The 16,861-nt window shown below is 44.8% G+C and overlaps 1 protein-coding gene across 1 annotated transcript in view; it reads right to left on the bottom strand.

Annotated features, from left to right (window-relative positions):
* The window catches only part of BANK1 (B cell scaffold protein with ankyrin repeats 1), a 260,530-nt gene extending 249,040 nt beyond the window's left edge, over positions 1–11,490 (bottom strand). Inside the window, exons 1-2 of the mRNA XM_066632324.1 lie at positions 11,380–11,490; positions 9,275–9,335 (exon numbers count right to left, since the gene is read on the bottom strand). Coding sequence (XP_066488421.1) covers positions 9,275–9,335; positions 11,380–11,490 — 172 coding nt within the window. The remainder of the gene's footprint in view (positions 1–9,274; positions 9,336–11,379) is intronic.
* Positions 11,491–16,861: the final 5,371 nt, after the last annotated feature.

The following is a 16,861-nucleotide window of genomic DNA, read 5'->3' as shown; positions in this document are numbered from 1 at the left end:
TGAGGCATGCTGTTAGGTGGGCAATTGCCTTCACTTTTTTTGTTTGTTTTCCTTGGGTGAAATTCTACTATATATTACAGTGAGAAAAATATGTCAGTACTTTCACATTACATGATATATTCTGTAAGGAGGGAATGTAGATAATGTTTTGGAGATGGTATTGGGTTATGTTGAGTAAAGACGTCCTCTCTCTCTCTCTCTCTCTCTAACCTCATGTGTAGCCTACTTGCTTGCTTGATGGCTCTTGAGGGCTGATGGCTGCAAGCTGGTGGACATCTCACACATGCTTGGGTGGAGCCGGAAGGAAACAGTTCAACAGTTTAAATGTAACTAGTGAAGGGGAACAAATTCAGAGGTTTTGTAGCAATAGATGTTTGCTTGAGAGTTGCATGATATTGTTTTAGGAAAGTAACTCTGCTTTAAAGACTGACACATTGTCTGGATTTCTGGTCCTTCACCTACTCGCCTATTTGGAAATAACCTGGAATCACAAAATACAACACCCTAACTTTGTGGGGAGAGAATAAGACAAAGAAACTGACCCTGCAAAGGTTGACGCTTTCTACGCCCCCCCCCCCCAGGGGTGGAGCGGAAGTATGAAACACTGTGCCTATGTTGTGAAAGTCTTTTCCAAACTGCATGTATTACAACAGGCAAATTGCCTTTACACATTTAAAAGAAGCTAGCAGTTACTCTAAGAGGGTAAGGAGCAACGGCTGCTCACAAGTCTGCTGTTTGGCCCCAAGTCTCTAGATACATTTGGGTGAGGCAAATTCTGAGAAAACAGAATTGTATTGTGTGAGTTGTGGAAAAAAAAACAGATTCACAAAAGGAACTTCTTGCAATGACTGAGCTTTGAAGAACTTCTGCATATTTACTATTTATAATGAGCCTTCACCACATCTTATTCTTGAGCCTGTCTCTTCCCTAATGAGGGCTAGAAACTTGGAAACAAAGAATCTTCACAAGTCACACCAAAGTGCCCCTATAAATACATAATAGTGCCCCTATAAATAGACATAAATACATATGTCTACGGCCTCCTTCACACAAGCAACAACAAGCAGCATGGAAGCTGTTTAACAAAAATGGCTACCCTGTGGCAGCTGCTCCATTCAGCAAGATATTTGTGCTCCCTGCAAAGATCTGCCATGGGTTAAATAGTTTTCTCCACACTGTAACAATCTATCAGCAGAAATTCTTTTCAAAGTTTGGCTTGGAAATCCTACTGAAATAGGCACAATATAGATGCAGTTTCAAACATAAGTTTGTAAGAATCACCCTACTGGATCGGGTCAAAAATCCATATCATCCAAGATCCTGGTGTTTTCCCCTGGGGCCAGCCAGATGCCTCTGGGAAATCCACAGGCAGGTGAGGAAGGCAATTGTCCTCTGTCATTGCTTGCCTCCAATAATTGGCATTCAGAAACAAGCTGCCTGTGAATGTGTCCCATTTAGCTAGCATGGCTCCTAGTCATTGGTAAACCTATCCAGTGGCATCACTAGAGTTGGTGTTACCCACTGCAGCGTGGAGGCAGGGAGGGCAGGGGGAGGGCAGCAACAACTGGAAAAATCTCCAGAGCCCAAGTCTACCAGGCTTCCTGATGTGGAACCCAGGTCTGGTAAACCTGGCCTCCCAGTCACCCTGCCCAGGAAATTTCAGGCTCTGCTCACGTGGTGTCACCCCTCCCTATAGTGTCACCCAGTGTAGTCCACACCCCTTGCACCTACCTGATAGTGAACACCACTGATCCTATCCCCCATGAACTTGTCTAACCCTTTTTTTAAACCTGTCATTCTAACATGCTTGGATTTTGAAAAAAGGTAAGTAACTTCTGACTGTGGCATGGGAGAACTTCAGCTCCATGGCCCTCCCTGCCCCCACACCACAGGAAGACTTGATCTGGGTGCTGTTTTGTTAAAAGAAACCACACACATCAACATGAAACACGTGCTCTAGCCGTAGCCATCGTCTCCCCTTCTACCGGCAAATTCAATAAGTTAATTTTGTATTGTGTTTCATGCTTTATTTTGTCAGTTCTGAACCTAAGGCCAAACAATTTCACTGAGTGACCTCTGAGTTCTGGTAGTGTGTGTGTGTGTGTGTGTGTGTGTGTGTGTGCGTCCCTTCTCCTTCCATACTCCTCTACTGGGTCAAATTGAGATATTGGTACAGTCTATGAAAACACGGGGTCAAGGATATGCAGTGAGCCTAGTAGCATAGCCAGAGAGGGATGACATGGTAAGTACTGCAAGCACTGCAATGTGCTGTGTAAGTGGCCCCTCCCACGTGCAGTTGGAGCCATTCCAGGCAGCAACAGCAATCTGCAAGCAAGCGCCTACAGAATGGCTCTGACAGTGAGAGGGACCATTTACACAGCACACTGCAGTACTGCAGTACTTACCATGCCATCCCCACTCTGGCTATGCTACTGATGGGCCCTCCTGGTCACTGGGGCTCTCAGCAATTGCTCTACAGTATTTCTCACACTGTGGGTTGGGAACCACCAGGGGAGTCACAAGCTATTTTCAGGTGGGTCCCCATTCATTTCAATATTTTATTTTTAATATATTATTGATGCTACTATGGTATGTGACTGCATTTGGGGAAATGTGACACATCTGTACTTTTAACAGGCTGCTATGGATATGCATAACAATGATAGTATATGGGACTTACTCCTGAGTAAGCTGCGTAGGATTGTAGCCTAGGATTGTTAAGTTTTCCTGCTTGATGATGTCACATCTGACCATGACATCACTTCTGCTGGGTCCTGACAGATTCTCCCTTAAAAAAATGGGTCCCGGTGCTAAAAGTTTGAGAATGACTGCTCTAGATACCAATCACTGACCACAGCTCTGTATCCAGCCTTTTCGTATAGATCATTGTTGCTATGAAATGGGTCTTTTAACACTGCTCAGATAATTTCAAAAAGACTGAAAAAGTTCGTGTCCCTTCCCCCGCCCCGTATTCTTTTAATGCTACTTCCAGCATCTACTATGTGATGCCCACGCAGACATGTTTGAAAAGTGTGAAACTTAGGGGTAAATCTGTTCCAATTTAATGGATTCAAGATAAAATCTGAATATGTTTCTTATTCAAAAAAATAACTTTAAATAAAGGAGAATATTCCCCCACCCCGTGTGAATATATAATATATGAATGACTTCTTTTGAGATACTGATATATGAATTATAGATGGCCTTTCAGATTCTACAGCCATGTATTATTAATTAAAAACTAAAGATCTTCATCTGTGCTCAAAATAAACCCAGATATCTAGGCCACTCTAGTGCATGTTATAATGGTGAGAGAGGGATGAAAGGAGACAGACTGCTATAACCCCACTTTTATGTTATGGCTGGCAAAGTTTCAGCACATCAACTGTCCTTATCTCTTTTGCTCTGTAGTTGTTATTGATTTTTGACACTCCAAAAAGGAAGAAGCTTGTTGAAAAGGAAGGAGGAAGGATCAAAATGCAACTGCTATTTAAATTTGTATTTACCCCCAAAAGAAACCTTTCTATGTTAACATGTCTTGATTATGTAATTTCCTAATGCTGCTGATACTGCTTTAGGATATTTCTTCCACCACCACCCCATTCCCAAAGCTGAATGAACTGGATGGGCACCTCTTGGAGTTGGGCATTTAGAGATGGGCAGTCCAATCCCATTGAAAGCTTATGGAGGTGGATCACCGGCACAACTGCCTGTGCTGTACTGAAAAGATGCACTGCCATTGTTTGTTGTAGGACAACCAGCGCAAATAACCAGAGTCCCCATGTATTTGCCAACAGTCAACTCAAGCCGGCAGACAAGTCAATACGGCAGACTGGTTTGAAGCCCACTCTGAGGAGTTGACACCAGTCATTGAGGAAAAGAGGAGAGCTCAAGCAGCATACAAGGCCTGTCCCAGTGAGCGCAACCTGCAGGTCCTCTGAGCTGCTCACAGCAAAGTCCAGCAGATTACCAGGAGATGTGCTAACGACTACTGGCTCCAGCTCTGCTCCCAGATACAGATAGCAGCTGACACGGGCAACATCAAGGGGATGTATGATGGTATCAAGCAGGCCCTAGGTCCAACGCAGAAGAAAATTGCCCCTTTGAAGTCTGCCACAGGCAAAGTCATCCAGGATCGGACGCAGCAGATGGAACGCTGGGTGCAGCACTACTCTGAGCTATATTGCAGAGAAAATGTAGTCACCGAAGAAGCGCTGAACAACATTGAGTGCCTGCCTGTGCTGGAGGAGCTTGACAGTGAACCAACCCTAGAAGAACTTCACGTGGCCCTGGACTCCCTTGCCTTTGGCAAGGCACCTGGAAAAGACAGCATCCCTGCTGAAGTCCTAAAGTGCTGCAAAGAGATCATCGTCACTGAGCTGTATGAAATCCTCTGTCTCTGCTGGAGAGAAGGTGGAGTACCTTAAGACATGAGGAATGCAAACATCATCACACTGTATAAGAACAAAGGCGACAGGGGTGACTGCAACAACTACTGCGGCATCTCTCTCCTTAGCATTGTAGGAAAGTTGTTTGCCCGAGTTGCACTAAAGAGGCTCCAGGTACTTGCAGAGAGCGTTTATCCAGAATCGCAGTGCGGATTCCGAGCCAACAGGTCCACCACTGATATGGTATTCTCCCTTAGACAGCTGCAGGAGAAATGCAGGGAACAACGACAGCCACTCTTTATAGCCTTCATAGATCTCACGAAGGCGTTCGACCTGGTCAGCAGGGATGGCCTCTTTAAGATTCTCCCCAAGATTGGATGTCCACCCAGGCTCCTCAGAATCATCAGATCCTTCCACAAGGACATGAAGGGCACTGTTGTCTTCGATGGCTCCACATCAGACCCCTTTGACATCCGGAGTGGCGTGAAGCAGGGCTGTGTTCTTGCACCCACCTTGTTTGGGATTTTCTTCACTGTTCTGCTGAAATATGCCTTTGGAACTGCAACAGAAGGCATGTATCTCCGGACCAGATCAGATGGAAAGCTCTTCAACCTCTCCAGAATGAGAGCAAAGTCCAAAGTCCAGCTGAAATGTCTGTGCGACTTCCTCTTTGCCGACGATGCAGCTGTCACTACCCACTCTGCCAAAGATCTCCAGCAGCTCATGGATCGTTTTAGCAAGGCCTGCCAAGATTTTGGACTGATGATCAGCCAGAAGGAAACACAGGCCATGGTTCAGGATGTGGACTCACCTCCCTGCATTACAATCTCTGCACATGAACTGGAGGTTGTCCATGACTTTGTGTACCTTTGCTCAACGATCTCTGACACTCTTTCTCTTGATACCGAGCTAAACAAACGCATCGGTAAAGCAGCTACCACGTTTTCCAGACTCACTAAGAGAGTCTGGTCCAACAAGAAGCTGACGGAACATACCAAGATCCAGGTCTACAGAGCTTGCGTCCTGAGTACACTTCTGTACTACAGCGAGTCATGGACTCTTCGCCCACAATAGGAGAGGAAACTGAACGCTTTCCACATGCGCTGCCTCCGACGCATTCTCGGTATCACCTGGCAGGACAAAGTTCCAAACAACACAGTCCTGGAATGTGCTGGAATCCCTAGCATGTATGCACTGCTGAAACAGAGACACCTGCGTTGGCTTGGTCATGCCGTGAGAATGGATGATGGCCGGATCCCAAAGGATCTCCTCTATGGAGAACTCGTGCAAGGAAAGCGCCCTACAGGTAGTCCACAGCTGCGATACAAGGACATCTGCAAGAGGGATCTGAAGGCCTTAGGAGTGAACCTCAACAAGTGGGAAACCCTGGCCTCTGAGCGGCCCGCTTGGAGGCAGGCTGTGCAGCATGGCCTTTCCCAGTTTGAGGAGACACTTGGCCAACAGTCTGAGGCAAAGAGGCAAAGAAGGAGGGCCCATAGCCAGGGAGACAGACCAGGGACAGACTGCACTTGCTCCCAGTGTGGAAGGGATTGTCACTCCTGAACTGGCCTTTTCAGCCACACTAGACGCTGTTCCAGAACCACCTTTCAGAGCGCGATACCATAGTCTTTCGAGACTGAAGGTTGCCAACAACAACAACTCAAGCCCTGCTTGAGCAGGTAAGGTGGTGGTGTGGTGTGGGTAGGACATGGGCAATTGAGTGGATAATCAGGGGACAATTGGGGTGCAGAGCAGGACAGGAAGGGGGTGGTTCGGGAGCAGGAGGTGGTGGATATCAGCGGAGGCAACACATCCCAGTATCCTATCCACTTTTCCTGGCCCAGACCTACTATCTGAGGCTCCTCAGACTTACACCAGCTAAGCTAAGCTGGTGTAGGTTTGAGGAGACCTATCGACAGCCAGGCAGCCTACAGACTCTCTCTAACACACACACACACACACACACACACACGTCCGTACCTTGCCTACTCCACTAGCACAGCTGCATCATGTAAACAGGTTGGAGATAGGATTGGGGCCTTAGGTTGTGAATGGCAACAACAATCCAGTAGCCACAGCTACATGCTTGTTTCTTAGCTGCCAAATATGGTACAAGTTTGGAACAATGCTGGTGCCAGCTTTCAGGGATGCCTGGAGAAAAGCCCTGGTGCTCCTGCCAGCCCCCTAACAGTGCATTGGACATTGCCATTCCCACCAGTGGTGAGGGTTAGCGGACAGCCGCCCAGGCAGGCTCTCTGATATTTAGGCTTTTGGGCAGTGTCTCACCTGGTCAACCCCGGATGCCACCCCTGATTTATTTTGGGAGCATGATTCAGATGGGGGGGCAGGTAAACCACCATGGTCCCAATCCAGATTGGCCCCACAAACTCTACTTACTTACTTGGGCCCAAATCCTAACCAACTTTCCAGCTCTGACATAGCTCTGCTGATGGGGCATGTGCTGCAACCTGCAGTTGGGGAGCAGTCACAGAGGCCTCCTCAGGATAAGGGAATATTTATTCCCTTACCTCAAAGCTACATTGCTCTTAGATCAGTGCTGGAAAGTTGGTTTGGATTGTGCTCTTACTTATATACAGGTGGGGCCTTGCTATCCACAGGGAATACATTCTTTGACACACACACACCCCCCAGCACATACCAAAAACTGCAGCTAAGCAAATCCACGGTTATGACTTTTTAAACCATCCAAAGGCGAAAGAGTTGTAAAACCTGAAGAGGCTGAAAATATCCATCTGTGGCCTTTGTGGGCTTCAGAATGGCCATTAATGCAAAAAACAAACAAGCTTCTTCCAGTTTTCCTTGGGAAACCAGAAGTGACACTTTAATGCCTTTAAAGGCATTCTGAGGCCCAAGGAAGCCCTTCCCAGGCTTCAGAATGCCTTAAAAGGCAGAAAAATGTCATTTCCGGTTTCCCAAGAGTTTTTTTGTTTAGTTTTTTTTTTTTTTTTTTTTTTTTTTGCCATTATGGCCATTCTGAAGCCCACAATGGGCGGCCTCTGTGGGCTTCAGTAAGCCCTCTGGATGTGATCGGAGCACAGCTCTGTTTGCCTTCGGGGGGTTCAGGTTGGGCCAAGTCTGGGTCAACACGGGTCCAGGGGACCCGTGTTGAGCCAGATCCACAGATGGATAATCCATAGACACAGAGGCCCCACCTATACCATCTTTCTCATCCTCAGATTTCTCTTGATAGTACTCAAAGCGGTTTACATAGACAGGCTGTCCTAGACCTGATACGGGTCTTTCCAATATTGCTCTATATCTAGAACCCTCCAGACGTTTTCCTTCAGGTGTACTCATCTTTCTTAGCTGTCAACACTTGCCTAGAGCTTCCACAGATAGCCACAAATCATGCTGAGCAGGGGATCTTGCAGTTTTTATCACTCTGTCACTGGCATTCTCCTATTGGAGCATTCCAGTCCATCCTCTCACCATGGCTCACAACAGACTCCTCTCTGTCACCGAAGGTCACATCAGCTTGTTAGTGACTTCTGATGTCCCTTCCAGGCATGGATTGAGCTGCTCCTGCTTAGTTTTGGGGCAGGCTTCAGCCAGCTCAACCTCTGGACTACACCTCCTCCCTTCCTCTGTTAATCCCCCCTTGCCATATACCACAGTCCTAGGTGAGATTGCCCCCATTACTGATTTTTTGAACTAAAAGTACATATTCTGGCCCATTTCCTGGTTAAATTCCCCTATCAAAGATGGATTTAATGACATATGGACTTTGGTCCTGGGGGCCATGGCAGCTATGTCTTAGTTTCTTTCCCTCTCTTGTCATTTAAGTCTAATTAAAGTTGTGATTATATTATTTAATCCTTTATTATGTCACTTTAAAAAAAATGACATGAGCTGCTTTGAGGCCTGTGTTGCCAAAAAAGTGGACTAAGCACTGCTAGCACATACAAAGAAAACAACAGACATTTTTAAAGAATAATGCAAGCATGCAGTGTTAGATACTTTTAAGCAAATTGAGTTTGATGTTTGCATTGCAGCAGAGAATGAAGGGCCTATTGTTCTATAACGTCCCCTATCTAAATTATTAAAAGTTACCATTTTTATTATTTAAATTTTATGTTCAAAATAATTGCCATCTGTTCAGTGGTTTGTGGGTCTAAAGGCTTTTTAAAACAATCATTAAGATAAGATACGCAATTAAGACTAGTCGGAAGATTTAAACACACAAAGCAATTTTTCTGTTTCGAAAATGCTCTTTGGCCTGGAAGCAGCTGTCTCATTGAATCACTCATTTCTATTGATGCATCCGTGTTGTGTGGTGATTGACTCCTGTGCACATAGAAACACCAAATTGAAATGGTATAGGCTAGCTGAATAAATCCATTGGAACTACCAAATAAAGCAAATGCTTTACCCCGCACCCCAGGGTTAAACAGCTGCAGCAGGATAAAATTCTAACTAAAAACCCAAGTGTGTGGGCACTACATCAGGGAAATGGTGCTAACCGTCTACCTTTCCCAGAGGATAAATGAGTGTACCAACTGACTCAAGGCTGCACTCAACTGAAGACCAAATGAGTCTATCACAGCCAACCCCAAAGAGTCATGGCAGTCGGACAGCGCAAACCCACAGGCCAAGCCCTGAGGTAGCCTTTGCAAATTCCAGCCAGGGAGCTTGCCAGCCAGCCTCACCAAGCCAGACAAGCAACATGTGAGTGTCCCTGGTTCACCCACATTGCTTACCTCAGAATGGACACCAAAAGATGAAGTCTGGCCTGCCCACACCTGCCTAAAGTGACCAACCAGGTAATGGGAGCTGACTAACCATGAACCTACATGAACCATGTATCAACACCAGCCTGGGGTAGGTTAGAAAGCCACTAGCCTAAATCTGCAAAAAAGAATTCCTACCTGGCCCCCATAAAGGGTGATCAGCTAGTCTCAGATGTATGAAGTCTGAGGGGAGGGGATCCTGAAGGGAGGAGAGGGAGGGGATCAGCATTCAATGCAGAGTGTGAAACGGGAGCTCACACACCTGTCTCGTGCTCTCATTCCTCCCAGGCAGTGGCCCAGCCAACAGCCGAGCACCTCCCAAGCCTGCGTGGAGGCAAGACCAGAAGCGTGCCAGCAGTACTATTTGTTATAACTAGAAGATCGTTTACAATTTATGTTTTCTTTTTCCTTAGAAACAAAAAGATACCAGTTTGACAGCCCAAATAGGGAGGATGTATTATATAACATGGCTAGCAGTAATATTCATGACATCTGGTGCATAGAATTGTACTACACAAGAATCTGCACAAGAAAATACTGCACAAGAAAATACTGCACAAGAAAATACAGAAAAAGAATCTGCACAAGAAAATACTCAGGTCAATTATACAATTTTTTAAAACAAATAAAAATATTCATAGCCCATCCTTCTAACTTGAGAAACGTTAAAATAGATCAAAATATTCACTAAAACCACCAGAAGATTAGCAAGGGGTAAAGCCTGATGTGAAATGCCCTTCCTCCTTTTCTCCACCACTAAATGTGTTATGTGAGACATGTCTTTGTAGCATGGCAGAAGGTCAGCAGAGATCAGGTCAGGCGGGTCTCTCTCCAGAAGGCATTCCATAGTTTGGCATCGTGACAGAAACAACCCTGTCCTGCCTACCCACTCATCACCACTTAGACAAGTGTCTGTATGGTCCCATCTGTATGCATAGATCAGAAAAATCACTGGTGATTTCAGTTGCACATTCAATATTTTTTTGCCAAAAATCTGGCCTATTAGTCATAGGAAAAAGATATATTTATGTATGATGTAACACATGGGCACAAAGGTACTGAAGGCCTAGAGAGAAATAGCAATATAAAAGTGAATAAGCATTGCAAATATGCTCTCAGTGCTCTCTGTTACTAAGCTCTTTCTCCAGAGCAACTTGAATGAACTACTATTAGAGGAAGCGTACTAGGTTTTGGGCTGAATGTATGCTGCATTTCTACAGAAGCCCATGAAACCATAGTGGTATTGGTTGCAAAATTTCAGCTTCCTGATATCAACATTCACTAACAGAGCAAAAGGTTTTCTGACCTTAACGGTTGCAAGATTAGCAAAAAAATGTGTGGAATGATGCCTGGCACAATCAACAGAGTTGGTAATGGAGATTTCCAATAGGCAAGTGCAGAGAAATAGGGTGCCAGGGCCCCACAAGCTCCTTATTCCTCACTATGACTAGTAAAAGATACTACATGCAAGATGTCCGGGATCTGATCCTGGACCTCACCATGACACTGCAACCCCCCATCAGTCACTGTAGCAATGAGAATGTGGCCCCCAGCCCACCATACCTTCTTGCTGCAGGGATGGCCCCAAACCACCTGTCACCTGAGGAAGCATTCAAAATGCTGCCCCCCCCCCCGCCCAATGATGCTCTAATGTTTTACCTCAGCACTCTCCTTCCCTCCACATTTCCTCTTCCTCTCTGCCCCATCTTCATTTTCTAATCCTGGGAGTGGAAGGAAAAAATGTGAAGGCAAGTAAATGAATAGAGATGGGCACCCCCCCCCCCCAACACACACACCAATTTGCTATCTGAAGCAGTGGCAGACTTCCCCAGTCCCTTTCCAGGGCAGGGGTCTCCAAACTTTTGGCCAGAGGGCCGCATCAAATATCTGGTGTGGTGTGGAGGGCCAGCAAAACAATTTAAATATAAAATTTAAATAAATAAATTAGAGATGGTACTTAGATGGTACATTAGATGAATGAATGGGCTCATTCATTCAACCTCTCTGGCCCTCAGGACACCATCCAGACATAATCAGAGCACAGTTCTGGTCATGTTCAGTTGAGTGGGCCGGAGGCTTTCAGGGGACAAGAGGTTGGCCGCGGGCTGGAAAGAGGCTTGCTGCGGGCCGCATCTGGGCCCCTGGCCGTGGTTTGGAGACCCTGGCCCTAGGGCAAAGGTCCACAATGGCGCCCCCGTGGGATGCACTGCCCCTGAGTGCAAATTCACACACACCCCACTTACCTGGAGCGAAACGGAGCCTCGCACAACTTCAGGACACACCAGGGAAGCCTCCGGGGGCTTCCCTGTGATCTTAAATTGTACTTTCTGCAGAAGCACAGTTTCTGACTGCATCAGGAGCCTCAGTGAGGCTTCCAAGTGATCCTAGATGCACGTGAGGCTCCACGCCCGGGGCATTTGCCCCTTTCACAAAATGGCAGGTCCACTACTGATCTGAAGCTACCTCTATATGTGGCCTCATGAATAGGATGGCCCTGCCTGGCTGCCTTGTAAGGAGAAGGGTTGGAGATATGTGAAGCCCACTAAATTTAAAACCAGACAGACAAGGGCAAAGGAAAACTCCCTCTACAGGTCTTGTGAAAAGCTGGAGCAAGAGCAAAAGAGGAGGAAAAGGAGGAGGAAAAGGGATACTTTGAACACCCTTTCTCATTGGGTCTAAGACAGCATTTCTCAACGTTTGTCCCTCGCTGTGCTGCTTTGCCTGGTTCACCTATTGGAAGTACTACTGGAAATAACTAGTGATGATGTTATCAGTTACTTCTGGGTTGGGAAGCCAGATGCAAAGTGACAAACACTAGTAAGAGGCTCTGGATGGATGAGAGGTCTTTTCTGAGCATGTGAAAATCACGCTTTGTAGCTCTTCCCACCATGCCAAGCCTCCTACCACTGTTTGTCATGTTGCATCACTGGTCTCACTGCTGGATGGCAGGTATCTGGGGGCCCTGCATGTTGCACCAGACACCACCTCAACTACGACAGGTGGTAGCCAGTACCACTGATTGAAAAACACTGCTTTAAGACCCAGGAAAATTCTCTTAGGAGAAAAGAGAGGAAGAGTTCAAAACAGTGCAGCCCAGTGAACCCACACAAAATATCAACAATCAAGCAAATCTGCTCAGTTTGTATACATATAGTTTGCAGAATCCAATTGCTTTGTTACAGAATTTGATTTATCTCATTGCAAAGTTTACTTACAAGTTAGTGAGATAGCCACACCGCCATAGATAGTGCCTGATAATCTACAGGTTGTACCCTTCTCACAATGCACGCAATTTTGTTCCACATTATGGAAGGCATGGCAAGGAAGTTACAACGTCACCAAATTATTTTCACTTGGGAGTTTTTTTTCCTAATATGTCTAAACATGATCACTTCTGGAACATTCATAGTTTTATTATTAAAGCACTGTGATCCTCTGTATAATCAAAGCAGAACTTTTAGTAGTAAACACAAAAAATGAGAAGGTAATTGAAAAGCTTATTAACTCAGAGCTTCAGTTTAATATTCTTTGGCACTTGCTATGTTTATATAATCAGATTATCACTGGGGGCTTCAAGAATTTATGCATTACCAATTTTACTGCTATTGTAGGGATTCAGGATGGAAGCGTTTAGCACTTAAAGCAAGATAAACCCAAGCAAATTTGAGTACCCCCACCAGAATTTTATGCAAACACCTTTGTGTAATGCTGTGCCTTAATTGCATCCTTTTATTTGCATAGATATTTCATGTTTAGGAAAGAAAGCCTGGATGAGATGCAAACTATTGCCAACAGGAATGTCTGCTGGGGATTCTTAAATCATGCAAATAAATGATTGTGGGATTCAAAAGAATTCACCCTGATGCCACTTAATTTGAGTGAAAGGGGTAATGGAATGACATTTGGACTTTCCCCAGGGAAATATTTCCATGCTTTGCACACTGTTAACAGATAATAGTTCTAAACAGATATAGAGATTTCTTGATTCCTTCTGGTGGAATTGGGGTCCCTAGACCAGAAATGCACCTTAAAAGGCATAATTACAAGCAGTGTGGTGCAATGAGGGAGTGTCGGATGAGGGCATGAGAGACCTGGGTTCAAATCTCATACAAGTATGATGTATGCTGACATCTAGAGAAGAATACATTTTTGGGTTTGCAGGTCACAATCCAAAAAATCTGAAAAGTTCCTGATGTTTCACCCCAGCTGTGTGTGGTTTTCTCAAGAGAATGATCTAACTACCCTATCCCCAAAAACATAGTATCATTCTCTACTGCCTCATAACCAAAGACTAACATAAGACATAACATAACGAAAAACTAAAAAAAAAACAAAAACCCTAATCATAAGTAAATGTGCACACCTCCAGCAAAGCTTAATCTCATCTAAATGTAAGGGAAAGAAACTGAGGGTTTTTTTTTTACATTCAGGCATCTTCAATCAGCCAATTGCTGGCCACTCCCAGTCCCAATTACCTCATCACCACATTCATCACCTGGCTTTTCTTTCTAACTTTCTTAAAGGCCCCTGTTCCTTCAATCTGCTCCTCACTGAATCTTAATCTTGGTTTTACTGAGCACAGGAGTTCAGCATGGCTGAAGCTAAGCATTTTCTCTTTTTCTTTTCATAGGGTGCTTATATATTTCAATGGCCTCCCAGTATATCCCTTGAGAAAGCCACACACAGTTGAAGCAAAATGTCAGAAACTTTTCAGATTTTTCTGGATTATGGCCTGCAAACCCAAAAATGTATTCTTCTCTGGATGAGAATTCTGGCTACAGAAGCCTCACTTTGCACGTTACACAGTGACATCCTTAGGCCAACCTCAAATCTATCTCACAGGACTGTTGGGAGGGTTAATAAGGATCATCCATGTGTGTTACCCTGCGCTTTTTGGCAGAAGAGTGGGATAAAAATGCAAAGAGAACCTTGCTTTCCTACTCTTAGCACCACTGTTGCATTTCCTATCCCATCTCTTATTGCATCGCTTTCCTTTCCACAGCAACAGAACACACTTACTGCCTTCCAATTCCTGTCCTGTCTTTAGACATAGGTGGCTTCAGGATGGGCTGCCAGCTTAGGGCTCAGGTGCTCCTCAGGGCCCACAGCTAACCTTTGAATACCTCAAGTACCAAAATGTAGATTTGCATTTTGACTAGTCTAGATTTTAATAACTCTACAGGTGGAGCCTCTTTATTCGTGAAATTTTTGTTTGCGAATCTGGTCCAATGCGGGTCCTCAGGACCTGTGTGGAACAAGACTTGGCCCCATCTGAGCCCTCCAGAGGTGACTGGAGCTGTATCTCTTTCCTTTCCACAGCAACAGAAGGCGTGAATAACAAGGGTCCACCTGTATAGGCAAGTTTCATATAGAGCAGGGTGGCCAACCTGCGGCACCCATGCTACTGGTGGCAGGAAGACACTTTCTAAGTTGCACACAAAAGTTGCCATATACTTTTGAAAAACATTTAAATAACAACAAAGAAAGTATCACAGCAGTTTACGGTTTGCTTGATTTCTCTGCTACTCCTTACACAGCATGCCCTAAGTTTCTAATGCTGCAATGGGCACACTAAGGGCGGCCTCAGCTCCTGTGCTTGATTTGCTCTGTTTGGAAAATGGGAAGAAAGGCAGGAAAAGAATGATGAACAGGAGAGAAAGCCAATAGGGTGGATGCTAGCTGCATTCCACTATCTGGGCGTGGGCCGTAGAAGGCAGCAGGCGCCAAGTGGGGCAGGCAGAGATGGCAAATGAAATCAGCAAAGCCCAGGTGGCCCAGCCAGGTGGAGATACCATCTTCAGGAAAATCATCTGCAAAGAGATCCTGGCTAAGAATGTCTTTGAGAACAAGGTGGGCAGGCAGAGGGGGCTGGGTTGAGCTGTGCAGAAGGTCAATGAATACACGTTTTATGGACCTTGGAACACTTGCTGGGTCGGACTAAAGGTGCATGCAGGTCACCTTTCTGGCCTCATCAGCAGTCAGCCAGGTGTCTTCGTAAAGCTCCAAACACACAACAGCAATCCTGTGTTTCTTGTTCTGTACCCTCTGGCACTCTGTGATATACAGCCCTTGAACTTAAAGGCTCTGTTTTAGTTATCATAGTAATCACTAAAAGCAATGTTTAGATGGAGCCGCACGTTCAAGATGTTCTACAGAAAAAGTGGCACGTGGTGTCCTATGGGTCTGTTGCAAGGTCAAAAGCAAAGTCCAAAAGCAAACTCAGTAGGCAAGAGTGGTGATCGTCTGCAAGCTTTATTTTGTTGCCAGCAACGGGCCTCTCAGGGACTCCTTGTCCAAAGCGAAGAGAGCAATGAGAGCCATGTGGAAGCTCTCAGAGCCCTCAAAGAGAGTGATTTTCCAGTGTGAGCCTCTCACTTATATTTGATTCTGGCTCCTTTGAGGAGACTTACACTTCTCATTGGCTGGTGTGTGACATCATAGATGGGGGCTTTCTCAGGGTTGGCCACAGATAACTTTACAAGTATTTGATTGGTTGGTTTCAAGTTACAGATTCCAAAAAAGGCAATAACATACATTGAGACATATAGAAAATGTTGTTTCCAACAACCACTAGATGGCACTCTTTACTCATTTATTACTGGCCTTTGGTATGTCTTTGTTCTTATCTTTTGCTACCCTTTACTGGTTTGACCTTGGTAGAGCTACTAGTGCTATTTCTCTAACATTCCTTTCTGTCTGGTCTCATCAATCACTGTGGGCTTTCTGCCAACCTCTGTTTAAACTAAGCCCTTTGGTCTTTTCTCTATTCTATGTGTGATTCTCTATATGTACATAAGAACATAAGAACATAAGAACAGCCCCACTGGATCAGGCCATAGGCCCATCTAGTCCAGCTTCCTGTATCTCACAGCGGCCCACCATATGCCCCAGGGAGCACACCAGATAACAAGAGACCTCATCCTGGTGCCCTCCCCTACATCTGGCATTCTGACTTAACCCATTCCTAAAATCAGAAATGTGACTTGTTACTGTGATGTATAGTGGTATAAACATATATTTAATATAAGACAAACTAACCTCTTATTGTAAAAAGAATTTTAAGAACTCTTTTTAACTAAATTCAGCTTTTTCTGTCAGCTTTCAGCTCAGACAGAGACTCTCATTATGTTTTGCTGATCAGGGGACTTTCCCATAGATGTTATTTCTGTTCTTGTCTAGCTGGTGTTTGCAGGTGTCTTTATCTCTGTTGTTAGAAAATTCCATTTCTAATTAGCAACAGATAAACTGTCCTTGCCAAGGCCTTTTTATCAAATGTTGCTAGTTTTCCTCATTAAAATGTTTCTAACCTGTGTATAACCTTTAGTTTTATTGCTTCTTGGTGCCAAGAGATATAACTCTTCCCAATTAATTGCTGCAAGTGCATCCTGCTTCCTGGCTACTCCCTAGTTCCAATTAAAAGTATCAGGCAGGACCTTGAGTCTACAGAGGAGATACAGTGTTAGGAATGCTTTTGCCCAAGATAAGAGTTTTATCTGTGAGGAGTAAATTTATACCACATTCCAGTGTCTCCTTGTTAGACTTTTAAAATTAACTTTTGCCAGACATCTGCCTCTCAAGGTTACATTTTCAGACTTGTGGCTTTAAGTAAAACTTAATAGCTTTTCACCTTTCTGTGTATTTTATGCTTTGATCAAACTATTCTAAACTACTATATATTGCTACTAACATTAATTTACACTTTTAAGCAATAACTATTAAAATATT

This window comes from Tiliqua scincoides, chromosome 6, assembly GCF_035046505.1.
Source record: "Tiliqua scincoides isolate rTilSci1 chromosome 6, rTilSci1.hap2, whole genome shotgun sequence".
In the NCBI taxonomy this organism is placed as follows: domain Eukaryota; kingdom Metazoa; phylum Chordata; class Lepidosauria; order Squamata; family Scincidae; genus Tiliqua; species Tiliqua scincoides.
This window is presented reverse-complemented; position numbering and strand designations above follow the sequence as displayed.